The sequence below is a fragment of the Stegostoma tigrinum genome, chromosome 3 (assembly GCF_030684315.1).
Source record: "Stegostoma tigrinum isolate sSteTig4 chromosome 3, sSteTig4.hap1, whole genome shotgun sequence".
Taxonomy (NCBI): domain Eukaryota; kingdom Metazoa; phylum Chordata; class Chondrichthyes; order Orectolobiformes; family Stegostomatidae; genus Stegostoma; species Stegostoma tigrinum.
The window spans coordinates 83,841,453-83,865,221 of record NC_081356.1 but is presented as its reverse complement, the minus strand read 5'-3'; the positions used below and the strand labels follow the sequence as shown (position 1 = coordinate 83,865,221).

Below are 23,769 nucleotides of genomic sequence, written 5' to 3'. Positions count from 1 at the left end.
TTAACATTTTGTTTTTTCCGTACTGACAATCGTTGTGTGTATGCTTCCTAATGCGCAATTCATTCCTGTGTCAAAAAAAATCATTTTCCATTCTAAAAAATGCATTCCTTTCTATTGTTGTACCGTGTAAATCATGGAATAATAGGCAGAATGGCCATTTTCACCCTGTAGCATCTGTAATTTATGTATGTTAGTTGAGTGAGCATCTGGTTTATAGCGTTAAATCATTTATTCCAAATGTTAATGATATAAAGATAATGCTTTCTTTTATTCACTTGTGAAAATCCAAAATCACATTCAATTTAAATATTACAAGAACATGCTGAGATAATTAGCAGAAAAAAGTGTTTCGTACTGGGTTACAGCTGACTTGGATGATTGAGTATGACAATTATACATAACAGATCTCATACATTCTCAATATTTTTGATAAGTGGAAAAATGTCAAATTAATTCTTACTGTACATTGGTTATATCATCAAAAAATCTAGTGAATTAAAATGCTGTTGTAGAAACCAATGTTGCTATAAAGGATAACTCTGGAGTCATTGTTGTGCCTTCTTTTACAAATGGCAGTAACAAGATCATCTGAAGCAAAAGACTCAGTAATTATTAATGGTGTCTTGGTTTTGGTACTTGATGGAAGATTCTGGACCGGTCTAACTACTTTAAGATGATATACCACAAAATGTAGTGGACAAGGATTCCCATTATCCCTGAACTACTCTGTGTGCTAAAATTGTAATACATACATATATTGTTAATAAATCTGCATTATATTTTGCATTGTTAATTCTAGAGTGTTTCATTACAGGATTTGAGCTTTATTCGATGGTGCCTTCCATCTGTCCCCTTGAAACCCTTCATAATTCTCTGTCTCTGAAACAAGTGGATGAATTTCTTGCATCAATTCCTGAAAGCAATGCCCCTTCTGAGACTTTTACTGTATCCTCAGGTGAGTTTCTTATTTAAATTCTTTGGTGTGTTAATTTTCAACATTTAAAAGTAAAGACAAACTCAGAAACTGGACTAATCCCACCTACCCAGCAGTTCACTTCTTTAGTTCATTTCCTTTTCTGTATGGAAGTTTGTTCCTGTGATTGGGCAGGGTTTAAAGTGGCAGGAGCATGAGCACATTAAAGTTAAGTAGACGACTAAGTTGCAAAGTTAGAACACAGGCAGTACTAGAGAGGGAATTTTCCATATGAGACAGAATTAGTCCAAAACGAAAAATAATTGTTCTAGAAGGTCTGACAGTTTGCATAGTGAGTGAAACACAGTTAACATTTTGAGCCCACTATGACTTCAGAATTAAAGACAGAAATAAAGAAAGTGATGGGTTTTATATTATAGAAAAACATAGAAACGAATGGAACAGAAGGGAAGGTCAGGAACATTTCAGTGCAGGGATAACAGACATCATGGTTTCATAAAACAAATGGCAAAGGGGTAGTGATGGATATGGACTAGAGACAGAAGTTCAGAATAGATGTAACAAGTAGTATACTAAAAGGCACAGTGCAGTGGTGACGGTCGGGAAACAAAATGGAGGGCAGAGTTCAGGGTCTGAAATTGTCGAATGTGTTGAACTTGGTGCTGAATGCAGAAGGCTGTAAAGTGCCTAAGCAGAAAATAAGGTGCTGATCCTCCAATAAAACCAAGAACTGCAGATCTGAAACAAAAACCGAAATTGCTGTAGAAACTTAGCAGGTCTAGCAGTATCTGTGGAGAGAAAACTGAGTTCAAGCTTCAAATCTAGTGACTATATTTCATAAGCTACAGTAGCTAGGAAAATGTAGTATTGATGTTGATGACAGGGGCTGGGGGTGAAAAGGAATGAGTGGTATAGTTGGAGATGGAGCCCAGAAAGAGTACTGCTGTGATGTTTTCCCTAATTAACAATACTACTTCATCTCATTTCTTGCTTTCCCTTCTATCCTTCCTCTCGCATCTGTACCCCAGAACATTGAGCTGCTGGTCCTGTTCTTCCCTCAGCACAATCTTTAAAAGTACTTGGATGAGTCCTTGAAATGTCAAAACATTCAAAGCTATGGGCCAAGAGCTGGAAAGTGGGACTCATATTGATTTAGTGTAGGGGTTTTTTATATGATTCTATGGTAGTCTGCTGAGTAAGTCTTGGTGGAATTGAAGGTAATTCACTACACGTGGAGTGTTTAAAATGGATTAGGCTGTGGTGTTCCATTAGCTGTTTGAACTTAAAAGTTGACAAGGCAGTAGCAATGCAAGATAAGCATTCAAGAATGTTGAAGGAAATGACAAGGAAATTGCAGAGGACTAGCCGTAACTTTCCAATTTCCATTAGACTCAACTGATGCCAGAGGACTGGAGGATTCCAAATGTTACACCCTTGTTCAGAGAAGGGTGTAAAGATAAGCTCATCTACTTCAGGCCTATCACTTTAATCTTTGTGGAAATTTTTCCAGAAGCGATAACTTTAAACTAAATTAGTAGCCTGTTGGGAATAGATTTTGGATTAAATCATGTTTGACTTGCTGGATTTTTTTTTATTGTGACAGAGAGCTGATGATAATGCTGTTAATATGGTTCATATTTACTTCTGGAAGACTTTTTATATAATTCCAGAAAAAGAGACAAAAATGGAAATTGCTGGAAAAACTTAGGTAGTCTGGCAGCAAGTGTGGAGAGAAAGCAGAGTTAATGTTTTAGGCCTGAAGAAGGGTCACTGGACCCAAGAAGAGAAGTTTGCTTTCTCTCCACAGATACTGCCAAATCTGAGTTTTTCCAGCAATTTCTCTTTCTGTTTCTGATTTCCAAAATCCACAGTTTGTTTTTGTTCAGAGAAAGAGACTTGTGGGCCAAGTTATAGCTGGTGGAATAAAGGGGACTGCAGTTTTTTTCCTTCAGAAGAAGGTTGTGAGGCAAGTTGAAAGACATATTTAAAATCAGGAGAGGTCTGGACAAAGTAGACACAATAAAAAAAACTTTCCGATCTGTGGAATGGTCAAGAGCAAGATTTAAAAAGAAGCATGGGGGTCATGAGGAAAAGCATTTTCATGCAGTGGGTACTTAAGATCTGGAACATACTGCTGGATTGCACAGTTGAAGCAAATTCAGTCAAGGTATTCAAGACAATGTTGGATTGTTCTCTTAAAAGGAAAGAATATGAAGAAATATGGGGAAGCACACATCCAACATGGCCAATTCCTGCTTCATTAGTCCAACGTCAGTCATTAGCAAATGGATAGAACATGTCCTCACTATCAAGCAGCACTTAATCAGTAGTGCTTGGTTTGACTTCTGCCAGGCCCATTTACTTCCAGGTCTTATTCAAATCTTGCTCCAAACATAGGTAACAAATTTGAATTCCGAACATGAAGTGATATTTACTGCTTTTGACATTAAGCCAAATGTGGAATCAAGGAGGGCGAGCAAACTGGAAGTCCCTCTGTCGGTCAGTCATATCTTGTAAAAAAGCAATATGGTTGTAGTTGTGGAGCTCAATCATTTCCATTCTTGGGCACTGATGCAGGAGTGTACATGTCATGTAGTTTGCTGTGTCCAATCGTGTTTAGCTGCTTGCCTCCATCATAAGATCAGATTTGGGGGTGATCATGAGTACAGTAGCATTTACAACTTCTCAGATACAGAATCTGTCCATATCTATGTGCAGCTAGAGAACCCTTGAGCTTGGACTGATACATGGCAAGAAATGTTTGTGATAAACAAGCACCAAGCAGTGACCATCTCCAGTAAGATGGAACCTAACCATCTGCTTTTGATGTCAGTGACATAATCGTCCAATTTCCCACTACCAACATCCCAGGCAGTCACCATTGGTCAGAATCTTAACTGGAATAGCTGCATAAATACTGTGGCTGCAAAAGCAGGTCAGATGGTGGGAATTCTGCAGCAAATAACTAATCTCCTAACATGTCTAACACTCCAAAGGCCAGGAGTATGTTGAAATACTCTGCCTGTCTGCACAAGGGCAGCTTCAACAATACTGAACCCCATTATGGCAAAGAAACCTGCTTAACTTGCATCGCTTTCCACCACTTTAAGCATGTACTCCCTCCACTACTTGCTTAAAGTGATAGCAGTGTATACCATCTATATCATGAACTTCAATAATTTGCCAAACTACTTCGGCACCTTCAAACCCATGAACCATACAACCGAGAAGGACCAAAGCAGCTGCCAAGTTCCCATCCAAGTGATATGCTGTCTTAATTTGGAACAATACTGTAATATCTTACAACTCACCTGGAAAAGTCTTTGAAGTGACACCATAGATGTACCTATCAACAGAGCCATTGTGGTCTGTAGACAGCGTCTCATGAGAAATACAAGAAGGGAAACAAGTGCCAGGCCTGCCAATGACACACTCATAGCAAGAAACAAATTTTAAAGATGGACGTATTTAAAATGTTGGTGAAATGTTGTGCTAATCCATTCTAGAAGCTTTGAGAATAAGGAATCCATGTGCAATATGTAATAATGTTGTCATATTATCTGGTTTCCATTCTAGCTTCTGGTAGTCTTTTTTCTCTGGGTAGAAGAATTTTAAATACATATACGCCCAGAAGGATACTTCCAACACCTCAGTCATCAGATCACGACAGTAACAGATCTGTATTCTGTAAGTAAACTATAATCTTGCCAATACAATCATTGCTTTATTAGAGCTTAAATATGATTATGTATACTTTAAATTTTTAACATTGTAATTTTTTGTGGTTATTTCCGTGGTGAATGAACCAAATTGGTTTTGTTTTTTCTTGTATTATGTTACCATTGACCATAAGATGATAAGGTATTGGAGCAGAATTAGGCCATTCGGCCTATTGATTTTGCTCTGCCATTCAATTATGGCTGATATTATTCTCAACCCCATTCTCCTGCCTTCTCCTCATAACCCTTGATCCTCTTACTAGTCAAGAACCAATCTACCTCTGCCTTAAATACATTCACTGACATGGCCGTCACAAATTCTGTGTGAATGAGTTCCACAGATTCACCACTTCCGGACTAAAGAAATTCCTCCTCATTTCAGTTCTCAAGGTTGTGCCTTCAATCTGAGGCTGTTCCCCCAAGCCCTAGTCTCTCCTACAAATAGAAACATCTTCATGACTACACTCTCCAGCCATCTCCATATTCTATAAGTTTCAGTGAGCTTCACCACAACCCCTGCCCCATCCTTCTAAACTCTGAGTACAGACTGAGAGTCCTCAACTACTTCTGATGCAAAGATACAAAGGTGCAGGTGCATTGTTCCTTGAAAGTAGAGTTGCAAGTAGACAGGGTGGTGAAGAAGGCATGTGCCATGCTTGCCTTCAGTGCACTGATTATAAGAGTTGGGACGTCGTGTTATGGCTGTACAGGACATCAGTGAAGCCACTTCTAAAATACTTTGCTGAATTCTGGTTTCTGCTATAGAGAAGGTGCTGTTAAACATGAAAAGGTTCAGAAAAGATTTAGGTGGTGGCAACAGTGATCTGGAAATCTTCTTTTCCTTTTGTTTCTGTTAAATTAATTTATGCTCTTGTTTTTAATTCTAACAATTGCATTCTAAGGTGCCAGACAGTGCAATTTGGTACAGTTCTCACTGAACTCCTGTACTCTGAAACACATGACAATAGAATCTAATCCAATCTAGTGGGCTCCACCACAAGCTGCTCCAAAAAAAATGTCTCGTGGACATTGTACAAATTCCTTTTCTTGAGATCCAATCTCTTGAGTTTCCTAGTCCACTTATATATTGAAGTCCTCCATGATTAGTGCAATCATGCCTTTTTTACAAGCCTTTGTATCTCACACTTTATTTTCTACCCATTTCCTGACTGCTGTTAGGAGGTTTGTACATAATTCCTATCAGCGTCTTTTTCCCTTTGTGGTTTCTTTACTCTGCCACACGGATTCTATACCTTCTGATCTTTAACACTTGCGAATGATTTAAATTAATTTCTTTTAAGCATGGCAACCCTGACACCCCCCTCCTTCAATAGGACATGTATCATTGGATGTTTAATTCCCAGCCCTGATATCCTTGCAACCACATCTGTGATGTCCACAACATCATACCTACCAATTTCAATCTCTTCTACAAGCTCATTTACCTTGTCTCCTATACTGCGTGCATTTAAGTACAACATCCTCAGTCTTACATTGACTGCCCTTCTTTTCATAGCTGTCCCCTTATCTGCTGTACTGAATTTAGATTCCTGACCCATTCCACATTGTGTTCTATCATAGAGTCACAGAGTTAAACAGCATGGAAACTGACCCTTTGGTCCAAATTGTTCATGCCAGCGAAGTTTCCCAAACTAAACCAGTCCTATTTGCCTGTGTATGGCCCATATCCCTCTAAGCCTGCCTTATTCATGTGCTTGTCCAACTGTCTTTTAAGTGTTGTAACTGTACCAGCATCTACCACTTCCTCAGGCAATTCATTCCTCATACGAACCACTCTGTGTGGAAAACGTTGACCCTCACCTCCTTAAATCTTTCTCCACTCACCTTAAAAATATGCCATCTAGTTTTGAACTCACCCACCCGAGGGAAAAGACCCTTGCTATTCACCTTATCTGCACTCATGATTTTGTAAACTCTATAAGGTTACCCCTCATCTCCTACACTCTTTTGGAAACAGTTCTAACCAGCCTTGTCTTATAATTCAAACCTTTCAATACGGCAACATTATTGTCAATCTTTTCTGAACCCTTTCCAATTTAATAATATCCTTCCTACAGCAGGACAACCAGAACTGGACACACTACTCCAAAAGTGACCTCACCAATGTCCTGTACAACCGTAACCTGTTCCAACTCCTACATGAAGTTGTCTGACCAATGAAGGCAAGCATGCTGAAATCCTTCTTAGCCATCCTGTTAACCTGTGTTGCAACTTTCAAATACCTGTTTATTTCTACTGTTTATTCTTAGCTGCCGTCAATTCTCTGTCCATGTGTGCTCACTACCTCCAATCCCATATGCATTAATTTTACATGCCAATGACTTATATGAAACCTTGTCACAAGCTTTCTGTAATTCTGAGTAAACTACAACCACTGGTTTCCTATTATCAACTCTACTAGCCACATCCTCTCAAAATTCCAATAGATTTTTTAAGCATGACTTCCTTTTCATAAATCTATGCTCAATCTGTCCAATCTGTCAATATTCTCCAACTGCTTTAATATTAAATCTTCTACACTGAACTGTAGCATTTCCCCATATTGATGTCAGGCTGACTGGTCTATAAAATTTCTTTACCTCTGTTTTTAAATTGAGAGGTTACACCAGCTTCCCTCCAATCCATCACAATTGTTCCAAAGTCTGGTGGTCATCTTTCAAGATTTCACAATGTCTTCGTTCTCTCTAGCCACTTCCTTAAGTACTCTGGAATGTTGATTATCAGGTGCGGGGGATTTATCAGTCTTTAATCCAATCAATTTCCCCAACATCATTTTCCCTACTGATTTCCTTCAGTCCCTCTCTCTCACTAGATCCTTTCTTCCCCAACATCATTGGGATATTATTTATGTCCAAATGCAGCTTGCATAAAGCACAAGTATAAACTGCTACTTCAAATTTACAAGTTAATTTATATCGACATGTAAGAAGTTTCAGTTCTTCTCATGTACATTAATACATTGATAATTCATTTTATTCTCAAAAATACAACTTCCGCTGTCCCCTATTGCACATGGTACTTGCTGCTTTAACTTGTTTGGGGTGAAATGGTTATCTGCCTAAATTAAAAATCCATCTGAAGATAGAAATGTTTTTTGTAAATCTGCTTTTTTTTTGCAACTATTTATCCAAATTCCATCAGTTTCAATTGAAATTTGCTTGAAACCTCCCTTTGAGTTTACTCTGAACTCTACTTGCAATTGAGCAAAGACCTGCAGAAACCCACTGTCTAATAAAGTCAAGCATTGCTATCTTAAGAGCTATTAGCTTTTCATTCTGGTTTGTTTATCAGTAAATACTGTAGCTGTGAAGCTACTAAGCCAACACAGGAACATGAGTAGACTTCTTGAGCTTGTTCCACCAATTCAGTGAGGCCAGGGCTGATCTTCGGTCTATATCTGCCTTTTCCCCACATCCTTTAACACCTTTGCTTAAGAAAATGTTACCTCAGATATAAAATTAATAACTGATCTAGCATCAAATCTTTTGCACCATTTTACTCCTGAAGGTTTCAGATGCATTAACTTCATTTTAACGTGATGTTTTCTTTTTGTTGCATTTGATTTGTCTGTTTATTTTTAGCCTTCCTTATAGAAAGTTATTTAGTAAATGTTACTGTTTGAGTACAAATGTAAATTGGCTGTAAAAGATTTGCCGTTTGTGGAAGAGAACCTTTACCAACCTTTGTGTGTAGAAGTGCTTCCTGACATCTCTCTCGAACAGTCTGGCCCTAATTTTTCGACTATGCCCCCTAGTTCTAGAATCTTCAAGGAACAGAAACAGTTTATCTACCCTATCTTTTCCTGTTACGATTTTAAAGACTTCAGTCAGGTCATCCCTTCTCTTTCTAAATTCTAGAGAAAACAGGCCTAATTTGGATAATCTCTCCTCATAACTTAACCCTTAAGTCCAAATATCATTCTTGTAAACTTAGACCATACTCCCTTCAACATCAATATATCCTTCCTAGGATGTGCTCAAATCTACTCTCAGTACGAATGTCTTTTCACCATTTTACTCCTGAAGGTTTCAGATACGTTAACTTCATTTTAATATATGATGCTTTCTTCTTTTTGTTGCATTTGATTTTTCTGTTTATTTTTAGCCTTCCTTATAGAAAGTTATTTAGTAAATTTTACTGTTTGAGTAAAAATGTAAATTGGCTGTAAAAGATTTGTGTAATGAACACATTTTTCAAAAAGTTATCCTCATTCATTTGCCTTGTCAGCAAGATCTACTTGCTTAGTATGCCACTTTGCACACAGATTTACTTCTTTCAATTAATATAGATTTGTCAGACATCCATTCTTGCTGCTTTAAGTGCATGCCATTTATTCTTGCAATAAAAAAATAATGTTGCCTTTTAGGTGAATTAACTTAAACGTGAATTCGCTTAAAGGTGAATTTCCTTGCCTTTTTTGCCATGCAGCCAGTAGTGAATCTTCCAGTAATGTGTCTATCGCAGGGCCACCATCACCAACAGAACACGCGCACTTAATCGGCCTAAGTGACAACTCCATAAAAGCAAAAGATGATCAAAGCTGTTGAATGGAAAATTGTCTTAATGTAAGCTGGTTCACAACTTGTACTACATGGAAGTAAATGAACATATAATATGAGCCTTTTAAAAAAAGTGTAACCTTGGTGTCCAAATACCTAAGTAAATCAGAAAACAAATACTGCCCTTAATCATTTGTTTGTGCCAAGACAAGTCATATGAAAAACTAATGTTAAGAATTGATGGAAGATTTATCACACGTTTGTCATTTTTTGAACCAGTGAAGTTTAGCGCACATGACTGAGCTTAATGCACAACTACACTTTGGTGAATAAAATAAAACAATGTAGCATTTTCAAAAGAGCTAAAAATGCAATGGAAATTTTCTTGTCTAGTGAAATTCCACTTATAAAAGCTAAAATATGTAGTCTCAATTTGGATTTTTTTATGCTCAGCTCTATTGCAATGTGATTGTTTAACCAAAATGTGGCATTACATATTTCATAGTTGCATATTTTTACTAAAATCCCATCGTGGCAAAATGTATGTTACAAATTCTTTGCTCCCTTAATCAGTAGTTTTATTCCCTACAATATCTCAACTCAATCGTAAAATGTAAGAAAATTCATGCAAAATGCCGTGAAAACTCAATTCTTATTCTTTGTTCCATCTATTTATAGTTAAGTTCGTTTTCCATTCACAATGTTTTCACATTTCACCTCTGAGAAATTTTGTGCCCGAGTTAAAATTGAACAGAAGTAAATGGACTATTGCAATTCGTACAAGAAAGTTAGTGGTTTGCATAATTCTAAGGGTACATTAAATATAGTTCATAGATTCCTTTTATAGCCTTTTTAAACAATATTGTTTGCTTCAGTCTTCGATTATGCTTGTCACAACCAAGGTTTCATATGCATGTGTACATTCAGACTCCAATTCATGATGTTACTGTGTTTTCAACCTGAAATCAACTAATAAGATTTTTGTCTCTGAACATATATATGTGCAATTTTGATTAAATTTACTTTTGCTCTTTTCGAAGAGAGAGTTTAATAACAGCAGTTTTGAGCTATGGTACTTGATGAACACTTTTGTAAAGGACAATTAAACTGACACAAAGTATTTTTACTGTGAAGAATGTGAATACAGCCTTTTTTTCTGTCCCTTAGTTGAACATTGCTTAATGTGCAAATATAATGCTTTACAGTTTTAATAAGAGTTTTAGAATTTGTCATGTCACAGACTTAGCTGCAAACTGTCTTGAAGATTTACATTATTTACAAAATGTCAATCTAGTCTATTTGTTTTTATATGAAATGGATTACAGATATGTTTTGTAAAGGGGTTTATGCATGTGTATATATTGCTCAATACCTTAATCTTTATGTACTGTGTGTTGAAGAACTCAAAACTTTCCCCAAAGATTGATTTTGTGTTCTGTTGTGTTCACATGAAATTGCACTGTGCAGGAAGTCATGCTTTGTTGGAACTGGAGAGGAGTAGAAATTTTCCCAGGACTCCTGTGGTTGTGAAAAGTACTATTTAAATACAACTCTTATTTTCAAAGATGAGTGTAAGATATTACCATCTGGGAGAGAAAAAATAATGGAGGTATCAAATTAACTAGGAGAAAAGTATCAGAGACGCTTAGGAATGACGGACTCAGCTGGAACCATACCCAATCTGGAGCAGCAAATCTAATGAAGCGCTGTACCCTTGTCAAATTTGAAGTGAAAAAGCAAAGAAAATCTTATGGAATATCTGTGGCTTTATATGCTTATATGCATTTTGTGGAACATTGATCAATGTAACGTTCATTTATATCCATTTAAAACATGCAAATATTTGAGCTCTTACCCAAGTATGTTTTTCTCCATCTTTAAAGTTCTAACTACAGTTTCAAAGGGTAATAATTTGAAATGTTTTGAGCCCCGTATCTTTTGTTCTTGTAAATTGGTCATTGCGTCAGACATGTACCAAGTTGCCGAATAAAGTAGCCTGTTCTGAACTCATCTTTGAAGTACAACTGTGTTTAAATAGAACATTATTTTACTGTTAAAAGGGTATTTGTAAATTTCATAGAAGTGTAGACTAGGAGTTGCCTATTCAGTCCCTTCAGTCTGTTCTATTTGATGAGATCATAGTTGATCTGGTTATGATCTCCACTCCATTATGTCTGCCCCCAATAACACTCAGCTGCCTTGTCTATCAAAAATCTAACTCAGCTTTAATAAATTCAATCACCCAGCCTCCCCTCTGAGAATATTTCTTTTTCTAATCTCAGTCTTAAAGCAGAAGCCTCTTATTGGGGTTTGGGGTGAGGAATTAGCAAACATTTTAAGAATAAGAGGAATTATACTCCCATATCCACCTGATCAAGTCCTCTCAGGATGTTAGACATTTCAGTGAGGTCACCCCTAAATTTTCTAAGCTCCAGTGGATGTAGACCCAAGCTGTTTATATCATAGGTACAAATTCAATTAAATCTGAAGTTAGAAAGCTAGTCTAATGGCAACTGTGTAACCATTGTTGAAAATATTAAATAGCTATCTAATTCATTAATCACCTTTATGGAAGGAAATCTGCTTGCTTTCCCTGGTCTAGCCTATATATGACTCCAGACCCAGAGCAATGTAGTTGATTCTTAAGTGCCCTCAGCAATCACCTATCAAATCATTCATTTCGAAGGTAATTGAGAATGGGCAACAAATGCTGGTACCACAGACATTGCTGACCTCCGATGAATGAATTTTAAAAATCTCTTCATTCCAGAGATAAATCAATCCAATCTTCTCTGAACTATGTCTAAGACAGTTGTCTTTTTCAATTCAAGACAACAAAACTGTACGCAGTACTCGAGATGTGATCTCACCAACGTCCTGGAAAACCACCGTAAATCTTCCCTATATTTATAATTACATTCACCTTGTAATAAACTGCAGTAATCATGTTGCCTGCCTAATCACTATCATATATGAAACATTCTTCATGATTTATGTACCAGCGTAGTTAAATCACTATCAGCAAATTGTGTGATCTCTTTTCATTTTTTCCAAAACAATGGAATTTCCTGTCAAAGTTTCCTGGTTTACTGTGTCCTGCTCTGTCATCATATCTTTGTAATTGTCTTTATTTATATTCCCAACATTGACTCACTCTTCTGTCCTTCAACCTGAACGCAAAATTTAATGGTATTGTGTGTATATAATGCTCTAGTTGACTGTAGAACATGCTGCACAAAGAAAGTGTCCTGAAAATCAATATGTACTCATCTGATGACTAGTCCTGTCATAAGGAGTGACAATATGCTGTGAAAAGTAGCAGGTATATCTGAAAATGAAGTACTAAACTGGTGAAGCTATAACTCGAGATCTCATGCTAAACAGTGAAAGCAGCATGTTCTCAACAGAGGCGAACAATTCTACAATAAACTGGTCAACTCTCCACAATTTTGTTACAATCATTCATGAATGGCAGTAGACAATTAAGTAACTCTTGCTAGGAGAGGGATGCCAAGTGAGCATGTACACTCTTGACTATGCAGAGTGCAAAAGGTAATGTTGGAGTATGTATAACCATTTCCAGCCTTAAGTGCTGGAGAGGTAGATCTGAGGCTCGCACGATACAACAATTTGTAACCTTTGGCCAATTCAATTAAATCTATGTAACATCAAGAAATGACAAAGTTCATTGAACTTAGAAAAATTTGTGGATCCAATAACATCAGCTATACTGCTGGAGAACCGTTGTCTAGAAGTAGGCAACCTATTTCAATCCAACTATTGGTTGCTTTGCTTTGATTCATTCAGTGTATTCTCAAATGGCTGAAACATTGTGGAAGACTTTGACAACAGCACCTGTAGCAGTCAACAATCAACAAGCACCTTTGTACCAACACTGAGAATTGCACCGTGACTGTTCTGCACTATAAGAGTCAATTCCATTGTCTAAGTTGTCAGGTTAGATGTCACTGTTTTAAATATCTTAGAAAAGCCTGGTTCAGATCCAGACTTCAGTATACCTTATTTAAGGTACTGATTTGAAGAATGCAAACTGCTCTTAAAATTACGGTAGAATTCAGCTTAGTGTAGCACGAAAGGAATCTAAATAAGATTGGAATCATTGGGAATAAGGATAATATTACTAAGGGGGTTTCAGATCTTCCAGTTTATTGTTCTTACCAACGACCTAATCACCTATCAAAGAAGACCAAGAAACTGCAGATGCTGGAAATCAGAAACAAAAACAGAAATTGCTGGAAAAACTCAGCAGGTCTAACAACATTCAGGTCCAGTGAACCTGCTGAGTTTTTCCAGCAATTTCTGTTTTTGTTCCTAATCACCTGTGTTTGATTTGAAATGGCCACGAGGATGTAACTAGTAAAACAGATTTAAGGAGAACCCGTTGGATGTGGCATTTTGGGATTTTCAGAAAGACTTTGATAAGGTCCTTCATAAGAGGCTAGTCAGAAAGCTAAAGCAAATAAGTTAGGGGGCAATACATCAGCGTGGATTGAGGTTTGGTTGACAGATTGGAAAAAGAGTATATGGATCATTTTCCAAGTGGTAATCAGTGACTAGTGGGATACTGCAGGGATCAATGCTTGGGTCCCAGTTAGTTATGATATACATAAATGACCTGGATGAGGGTACCAAATGCTACAATACAGAGTTTGCTGATGACACAAAACTGGGTGGGATTGTGTATTAAAAGGAGGCTTCAATGTGATTTAAACAAGTTGGAAAGGCATTGGCACATCCAGTACAACTTGGATAAAAGTCATACATTTAGGTGTTTAAAAAAAAAGTGTTACTTAAATGGTGATATATTAGGAAGTGTGATATACAGAGATCTGAGTGACCTTGTACATGGGTACATTTGCCTGTGTTGCAAAAGGATTTGAGTTGAGAACTAGGGCTGTCTTACTACATTATTCAGGGCCTTGGTGATACAATACTTGGGAGTATTGCGTGCAATTCTGGTCTCTCTACGCAAGAAAGGATATTCTTACTATTGAGGGAGTGCAATGGAGGTCCACTTCACTGATACCTGGGATGACAGGACTGTCCTTTGAGGAGAAATTTGTTCAACTAGGCCTGCATTCACTACAGTTTGGAAGGATGAGAGGAGATCTGACTGAAACATTAAATTCTAACAGGGCTGGATGGACTAGATGCAGGTAGAGATAACAAAGTATGGGGCTGGAGGAAGACAGCAGGTCAGGCAGCATCAGAGGAACAGGAAAGCTGATGTTTTGGGTCAGGACCCTTTTTCAGAAGTGGGGAGGGGGAAGTGAGATCAGAAATAGAGAGGAGATGGGGCTGGGAAAGGCAGGTGGGGTGGTGATAGATGAGTGCAGGTAGGGAGTGCTGGGGATTTGTCAGTTAGGTGGGAGAGAAGATGGAACAGGTTGTGTCTGGTCATGGAGGAGGGGATGAAAGTGAGGGTTGGACAGGGGTGGGGAGATATTGAAACTGGTAATATCCACCTTTAGGCCGTCAGACTGTAAGCTCCTGAGGCAGAATATGAGGTGCTGCTCCTCCAGTTTATGGGTGACGTCATTGTGACACTGGAGGAGGCCCAGAATAGACATCACCCAAGGAATGGGAGGGGGAGTTAAAATAGTTCACAACTGGAAGGTGTTGTTTATCATGCACAAAATGGTCTCCGACCCTTGCTTGGTCTCACCAATGTAGAGGCGGCCACATTGGGAGCATTGGATGACCAAGTTGACGAATGTGCAGGAGAACCCATGACTGATGTCAAAGGTTTGTTTTTTGCCTTGAATGGAGGTGAGGAGGGAGGTGTAGGGGCAGGTGTAGCACTTCCTGCTGTTGCAGTAAAAGGTGCCAAATGTGGTGGATCTAGTGGGGAGTGGCAAAGAGCACAGTCCCTACAAAAGGCAGGTGGGGTGGGGAGGGAAATGTATGTTTGATTGTGGGGACGGATTGTACATTGGCGGAAGTGGCAGAGAATGACTTGTTGGATGCGGAGGTTGGTGGGGTGATATGTGAGGACAAGGTGGATTCTGTCTTTATTTTTGTTTTTGTTGGGGTGAGAGGTTGTGATGGCAGAGGTGGGGGAAATGCAGGAGCTGTGTTTGAGGGCATTTTCAATCACCAGAGGGGATAGTTATGGTCCTTGAAATTGGAGGACATCTGGAATGTGTGCGAGTGTAATGCTCTATCTTGGGAGCAGATGCGGCGGAGGCAGAGGAATTGGGAGTAGGGGATCACATTCTTGCAGGAGGACAGGTGAGAGGTGGTGTGGTCTAGGTAGTTGTGGGAGTCTGTGGGCTTGAAACAGATGTCGGTTATGAGGTGGTCATCGGAGATTAAGATGGAGAGGTCCCGGAAAAAGAGGGAGGTATCGGAGATGGTCTAGATGAATCTGAGATTGGGGTGAAAAGAGTCAGTAGAGCTGATGAACTGTTCAAGCTCCTCGTGGGAGCACGAGGCAGCACCGATACAGTCACTGATGTAGCGGAGGAAGAGGTGGGGGATAGTGCCAGTGTAGATGCAGAAGAGCGACTGTTACACATATTGTGCGAAGAGGCAGACATAGCTTGGGCCCGCTTCATCTGTAGCAAGTGGGAGGAGTTGCAGGAGAAGTTGTTAAGGGTAAGGATGAGTTCATTTAAGTGAATTAAGGTGTTGGTGGAGGGGGACTCGTTGGACCTGCAGTTTAGGAAGGAGCAGAGGGCTTTTAGGCCATCTGTGTGGGGAATACAAGTGTAGAGGGACTGGACGTCCGTAGTGAAGATGAGGCACTGGGGGCTAGGGAACCGAAGTCCTAGAGGCAGTGTCCTGGCCATAGGTGGGGAGTTCCTAGACCAGTGGGGAAGAAACAGAATCAAGATAAGCGGAGATAAGTTAGAGGGGCAAGAGCAGGCAGAGACAATGGGCTGGCTGGTGCAGTTAGGACTGTAGATTTTGGGAAGAGACGGAAGCAGGCGGTGCAGGGGTGGGGAACGACGGGGTTGGAGGCAGTGGTGGGAGGTCACCTTAGGTGATGGTTTGGGGGTCAGGGGTGGGGTCATAATTGAGGGGGCAGTGGGAGGAGGTGACAGAGTTGGCGCCTGGCCTCAGCTGCATAAAGCCTACAGCCCAATGGCCTAAATGTGGATTTTACTAGTTTGAAAATCTCCCCACCCTGCCTCATCCCATGACCAACCCTCTCTTATCCCTGCCTCCTTGACCTGACACAACCAGTCCATCTTGCCTCCCACCTCAATGACCAATCCTCACCACTCCCTACATACACTCACCTATCACCCTCCCACCTACCTTGCCCAGCCCCATCCATTCTCTTAATTTATTTCTGAGCTCCCTTACCCGTCCCCATTTCTGAAGAAGGGTGCCAACCAAAACATCAACTTTTCTGCTCCTCTGATGCTGCCTGGTCTGCTTGTTCCTCCAGTTCCAAACTATGTAATCTCTGACTCTAGCATCAAAAGTTCTTGCTCTGTTGAGATGCAGGTAGGATGTTTCCATGGTCTCAGGATACAGGTTGAGCCATTTAGAACTGAGACAACGTTAAAAATCTAGGCACTTAACAGGCTGTGAACCTGTGTAATTCTTTACCACGAAGGCTGAGGAGACTAAATCACTGAATATATTCAAAAAAAGATAGATACATTTCTAGACTTTAAAGGCATCAAATAGGATGGGGAGAAACAGGATAACAGCAGTGAGATAGTAGAGTCGGCTCAAGGGGCAAAACGGCCTCGTCCCACTTCTGGTATTTTTGCTTAGGGGAAGTTTGAATCACCTCAAAGGCTTTTTCAAGAGGACTGACTAATGACATTATGGCAGTATTGTTATGGATGAATTTCAGGGCATTAAAGAGCAGGTGAGGTAGTACAGAATCACAGCATTTCAATTTTTGTGTTGTCATCAAAGGGTGTCGTTCAAACCCGGGACTCCACCTAATCACAAACCCAGACTTTCTCACTCAGGGATTCAAACTTTTCTCCTCTTTAATAAATTCCATTGGCATGGTCTGTCAGCACAACCATCAGGAATCTAATCATTTTCTCCACTTCCCTCTCCACCTGCTCATCCATGGTGTGCAACCACAGGCTCCTGTCTTTCCACCTGTAAATGAATAGTCTTTTCTCTTTTCAGAGTCCAATGTATATGCCAGAGTACTGTGCCAAAACCTGTGTCCTCAACATCTAATCTTTTGTTATCTGTAAGGTCCCAAGCGTATATGTCTCGTGCCCTTCCCTTAGATTACATTAGTTGATATGATGATGGCATAAGACAATAGTTTTTGTTCTTCTATTATGGCCTCTCCCTGGATTGTAATGCCATAACGGCCTAGATAACAAAGTGTAGAGCTGGATGAACATAGCAGGCCAAACAGCACCTTAGGTGCACAAAAGCTGACATTTCGGACCTAGAACCTGATGAAGGGTCAAGGCCCGAAACACCCGCTTTAGTGCTCCTAAGATGCCACTTGGCCTGCTGTGTTCATCCAGTTCCACACTTTGTTATCTGGGATTCTCCAGTATCTGCAGTTCCCATCATCTCTGCCATAATGGCCTAGTCAGTTACTCTGACTGTGAATATAGTCCTGGGTGCTCGTTGGCACCTAGCTGGCTTAATGATTTGTACATGAAGCATGGCAAATTCAGGACTCATTTGACCCTGCCAAACAAATCTCCTAAGAAGCGCTGCTCCTCTTTCTCCATTTGGATCACTCAGACCCCAGGGGCTGTGCGAATCTGATATTCCTCCACCACACACCTTAACTTGTGTTTGGTCCAATTGCCAAACACATGATTATTATAGTCAGCGACAAGACTGAGATGTGCTTGATCAAATTGGAGGTTATATATATATATATATATATATATATATATATAACAATACAGCATTGGCCTTTTGGCCCACCATATCTCCACCAACCATGATGCCATTCTAAATCCCATCTCCTCCATGTGGTCTGCATCCCTCATTTCCCTGCCTATTCACGTCTGCTTAAATGCCTCTTAAATGTTGCTATCATTTATGCTTCTACCACTTCCTCTGGCAGTGATTTCCAGTCACCTTCAACCCATGTGTACCAAAAATACGCCCTAGTATTTGTCATAAATAATCTCTGACTACCCACCCTATCCATGCCTGTCAATTTTGTAAACTTCTTTCAGGTCGCCCCTCAGTCTCCCTGACACTCTAGCAAAAACAATCCAAGTTTGTCCAGTCTCTCCTCACAGACTCCTGGTAAATCTCATTTGCACTCTCTCCAAAGCTTCCACATCTTTCCTACACTGTGGCAACAAGAACTGCATACAATACTCCAAAATGTGGTTTATACAGCTGCAACATGACTTTTACACAATATCCTTACCAATGAAAGCAAGCATGCTGTACACCTTTCCCACCTTATCCACTTGTGTGGCCACTTTCAGGGAGCTATGGACTTGCACCCCAAGATCCCTCTGTATATCAATGCTCCTAAAGGTCCTGCTATTTACTGCATACTTTCCAGTTGCATTTGACCTCCCAAAATGCATCACTTCACACTTGCTTCGCACTCACGATTCAACTCTATTTGCCATTTTTCCACCCAACTTTCCAACTGATCTGTAATTGCTGTATCCCTCGACAAGCTTCCTCACTATCCACAACCTCACCAATCTCCTGTAAACTTGCTAGTTCTACATTTTCATCCAAAGATCCTACCACTGATCTTTGCAAAACACCACTGGTCACAGACCTCCAGTCAAAATAAAACCTTCCACAACCATCCTCTGACTTTTTTGACCAAACAAACTTTGTATCCAACATACTACACTAACTGTGGATCTGATTATTCTTCTGGGCTGCTTACCATGAGGAACCTTGTCAAATGCTTTAATAGAGTCCATGTAGATAATATCTACTGCCTTACCGTCATGAATCATTCTTGTCACTTACTTAAAAAATTCAAATTAGTGAGACAAGACTTCCTCTGCACAAAGCCATGCTGACTATCCGTAACAAGGCCATTCTTTTCCAAATACAACTAAGTCCTTTAATTTCCCTGCCACTGCTATAAGGCTCACCAGCCTATAATTTTTTTTGAATGATCCCTGTTGCCCTTCTTAAACATTGGAACGACACTGGCTATTCTCCAGTCCTCTGGGACTTTGCCTCTGGTTAAAGAGGATACAAAAATCTGTCAAGACCACAGTAATCTCCTTCCTTACCTCCCTCAATATCCTGGGATTGATCCAATCATGTTCTAGGAATTTCTGTTTCTCAATACACCCAACATCTCCTCCTTAATATTGACATACTCTAGAGTATCAATATACCCCTCCTTGAGCTAACCATTATCCATGTCTTCCTCCCAGGAGAATACTTAGATGCGAAGTACTCAAAGGATTTCACCCACTTCCTCTGTCTCCACACATAAAGTCCCTCTTTTGTCCTCGAGTGTACATACCCTTCCCCAGCTCCCCTCTCCTTTCTAATATATGTTTAAAATGCCTTGGGATGCTCCTTAATAGTGGCAAGGATATTTCATGGCCCCTTTTAGCCCTCCTAATTCTTTGTTTCTTTCCTGCTTCCTTTGCTTTCTTAAAGGGCATTGTCTGATTTCAATTTCCCAAACCTTACATATACTTGCTTTCATTTTTTGACTAAACTTTGAAAATCACTTATCATCTAGGGTTCCCAAATCTTGCTATCCTTATCTTTCATGCTTGCAAGAACATGCCAGTCCTCAACTCTAATCAAGTGGCCTTTAAAATATTCCTACATGCCAGATGCGGATTTTCCCTCAAACAGCTGCCCCCAATCTAATTTCCCCAGTTTCTGGTTAATGCTGTGGTAATTAGCCCTCTCCCAATTTAGCACTTTCACATGAGGACCAGTTCTCTCCTTATCCATAACTACCTTAAAACTTGTGGAATTATGATGACTGTTTCCAAAATGCTCCCCAACTGTAACTTCAATCAACAATAACAAAGTGTGAAGCTGGATGAACACAGCAGGCCAAGCAGCATGTCAGGAGCACAAAAGCTGACATTTCAGGCCTAGACCCTTCATCAGAGAGAGGTCTAGGCCCGAAACGTCAGCTTTTGTGCTCCTGAGATGCTGCTTGGCCTGCTGTGTTCATCCAGCTTCACACTTTATTATCTTGGATTCTCCAGCATCTGCAGTTCCCATTATCACTGAAACTTCAAGCACCTGGCCCAATCATTCCCCAATACACGATCTAGTACAGTAAAGGCAACCATTGTAAATTCATGTAATGTCACTTCAGTGTTCCCAATTCTACTTATCCCTTCTGTAGGGAGCTAGCATGGTGGCTGAACACAGAAGGGGTTTCTAATACCCACATGTTAACAAACTGAATCACTTCATTTTTTTGCAGGTGAACTGATAAACAAGTAATCATTGACAATATTGTCTCTCTAATCTCACTTGCAAATATTCTAACTTGCAATGATGTTCATTCCTTCAACTGACTTGGAGGGGAACTTGCATGTAGCAGTCTTCCCATGTATCAGCTGTCCTTGACCTTCTATGTGGTATGCATTGTCTTAGAATCCTTGATAAATTTCTGCAGTACATCTTGTAGACGGAACACACTGCTGCTGAGGGAGGGAGGCAGTCACAGCTGGAGTGCACAACATGCCCAAATAACTATCCCTATGTTGCAACCATTTGCCTCCTATAGGTACCAGTGATATTCATACTGTGGCCAGTCTGAACAGACCAGCCCTTGAGGACATCACCTCTGAGAAAGAAGAGACATTGATGAGGTCTCCTCCATCCTTCACCAGCTCAGATATGGATACTTCAATGGGTTCTTTAGTTCGTTAAAAATTGAGAGCACTTTCAGGTGAGCATCTCTGCAGCTGGCCAATGAAGAAACTTCCCAGGCTGCTGGTCCTCGAAGAACCAGAGACCTGCTCAGCCCAAAGCAGCAAAGGCTCTTTATTGTCAGCTGTTAATGATTTCACAAATAGACACAGGAACAGAAGGCAGGTTTGTCAGAATTGCTCAGGTTTTTGACTCAAAGGAGTCCACTAATGCCATCACCTCTGTTTCTCTAATTCGTTCACAGGATGTGGGTGGTGCTAGCTAGACCAGTATTTTTTGGTTGTAAACAAGATTCCATCCATATTTGTGGTGGTTAGGGCCCATCTAACCTACACTATTCCATATACGTCCATATGCTTATCCAATGACGACTTAAAACGTACCTAAAGTTGGCGAATCTACTACCGTTGCAGGCAAAGCGTTCCATTCCCTTACTACTCTGAGTAAAGAAACTACCTCTGACATCTGTCCTATATCTTTCACCCCTCAATTTAAAGCTATGCCCCCTCGTGCTCGCCGTCACCATCCTAGGAAAAAGGCTCTCCCTATCCACCCTATCTAACCCTCTGATTATTTTATGTGTTTCAATTAAGTCACCTCTCAACCTTCTTTCTAATGAAAACAGCCTCAAGTCCCTCAGCCTTTCCTCATAAGGCCTTCCCTCCATACTAGGCAACATCCTAGTAAATCTCCTCTGCACCCTTTCCAAAGCTTCCACATCCTTCTTAAAATGCGGGTGACCAGAACTGTATGCAATACTCCAAGTGCGGCCGCACCAGAGTTTTGTACAGCTGCAGCATAACTCTTGGTTCCGGGACTCGATCCCTCTATTAATAAGAGCTAAAACACTGTAAGCCTTCTTAACAACCCTGTCAACCTGGGTGGCAACTTTCAAGGGTCTGTGTACATGGACACCGAGATCTCTCTGCTCATCTACACTACTAAGAATCTTACCATTAGCCCAGTACTTTGCCTTCCGGTTACTCCTACCAAAGTGCATCGTCTCACACTTGTCCGCATTAAACTCCATTTGCCACCTCTCAGCCCAGCTCTGCAGCTTATCTATGTCTCTGCAACCTACAGCATCCTTCTTCACTATCCACAACTCCACTGACCTTAGTGTCGTCTGCAAATTTACTCACCCATCCTTCTATGCCCTCATCCAGGTCATTTATAAAAATGACAAACAGCAGTGGACCCAACACTGACCCTTGCGGTACACCACTAGTAACTGGTCTCCAGGATGAACATTTCCCATCAACTACCACCCTCTGTCTTCTTTCAGCAAGCCAATTTCCGATCCAAACTGCTATATCTCCCACAATTCCATTCCTCCGCATTTTGTACAATAGCCTATTGTGGGGAAACTTAGCGAATGCCTTGCTGAAATCCACATACACCACATCAACCGGTTTACTCTCATCTACCTGTTTGGTCACCTTCTCAAAGAACGTCCTGCAAGGAGTTCAGGGAGCTAATCCATAACTTGAGGAGCAGGACTTCCAGGGTTGTAATCATACGTAGGAGTGAGGCAAGGAATAGGAAGATGGTGCAGGGGCGAAGGCTTCAGATTTTTGGATGATTGGGATCTCTTCCAAGCCTGGTGGGACCTGTACAAAAAGAACGGGTTGCATCCTGACAAAGTTTATTAATGCAACTGGGATGGATTTTAAACTAATAAGGTAGGGGGTAGAATCCAAAACAGCAGGTCAGAGAGTGAACAGGAGGTAGTAGTTATTCGGATGAATGGGCAGGGCCAGTCTAATGACCAGGGAGTGAATCATAAAAGATCAAAATGTGAGTTGAAATTTGGAGTAAAACATGGAGATGAGCTCAGTGTTATCAGGGATTAATAAATAAGGATGGAGAGTGTGGAAAGCATAGTGGACAAGAGAATATTAATTGAGAGAAAAACAAACCAGTACAAGTTACTTAAAAACCTTGTACCTAATGCATGAGGTATTTGGAATAAAGTTAATGAGCTGATGGTACAGATATAATCAAATGAGTACAACCTGGTGGTGATTACTGAAACATGGTTATAGGAGGATCAGGACTGACGGTTAAATATCCAGGGGTACTCAACATTCTGAAAGCATAGCCAAGAAGGAACAGAAGGTGGAGTTGCTTTATTGGTTAAGGATGACATCAAAGCTTCTTTAAGAAATGATATTGGCACTAGGGACCAAAATGTCAAATCAATCTGTGTGGAAATAAAAAGCAGGGGAAGAAACCCCTTGGTAGAGTAATTTACAGGCCCCTGAATGTCTGAAGTGGGGCATGACATAAGCCAGGAAATAATGAGGGTGTGTGAGAAGGGTAAATAAGGGTGATTTGAATATGCATATTGATTGGATTAATCAACTTGACAAGGATAGCTGAAAGAAAGATTCAGAGAGAGTATGAGGGATTGTCTTTCAGAGCAACATGCCATGCAGCCAACCAGAGAACTGGCTATTTCAGATCTGGTATTATATAACAAGGAAGGATTGATAAATGGTCTTGTAGTTAAGGATCCTCTTGAAAGGAGTGACCAAATTTTCAAATTTGGGAGTTTCAAATTCAGATCAAAAGAGTGAAGACAGAATCAGATATGAGAGTTTTTACCATTGTGCAAAGGTAATTATATAGGCCTGAGGAAGGAGTTAGCTCCGCTGGACTGAGCAAAAATATTTTCACAGGAACACACTGGTCCCAAGCTCGAATCAACTAGCCTTTAAAAGATTCCCACATGCCAGATATGGTTTTACCCTCAAACAGGCACCCCTCAATCTACATT

At 40.2% G+C, this 23,769-nt stretch overlaps 2 protein-coding genes across 18 annotated transcripts in view; both read left to right on the top strand.

The window, feature by feature from the left end:
- The window catches only part of ppip5k2 (diphosphoinositol pentakisphosphate kinase 2), a 249,152-nt gene that overhangs the window by 196,343 nt on the left and 29,040 nt on the right, over positions 1-23,769 (top strand). For 13 of the 17 annotated variants that reach the window (XM_048527822.2, XM_059644712.1, XM_059644722.1 and 10 more), the window contains 3 exons: positions 815-955; positions 4,511-4,621; positions 9,103-11,183. In XM_048527822.2, the coding sequence (XP_048383779.1) occupies positions 815-955; positions 4,511-4,621; positions 9,103-9,221 (371 nt within the window). In that variant the 3' untranslated portion in view covers positions 9,222-11,183. Of the gene's footprint in view, positions 1-814; positions 956-4,510; positions 4,622-6,731; positions 9,027-9,102; positions 11,184-23,769 lie in introns of those variants that run through there. The other 4 variants (XM_059644709.1, XM_059644715.1, XM_059644713.1 and 1 more) reach the window with 4 other exon arrangements.
- The window catches only part of macir (macrophage immunometabolism regulator), a 46,910-nt gene continuing 32,272 nt past the window's right edge, over positions 9,132-23,769 (top strand). Inside the window, exon 1 of the mRNA XM_048527844.2 lies at positions 9,132-9,239. Within this exon, the coding sequence (XP_048383801.1) occupies positions 9,205-9,239 (35 nt within the window). The 5' untranslated portion in view covers positions 9,132-9,204. The remainder of the gene's footprint in view (positions 9,240-23,769) is intronic.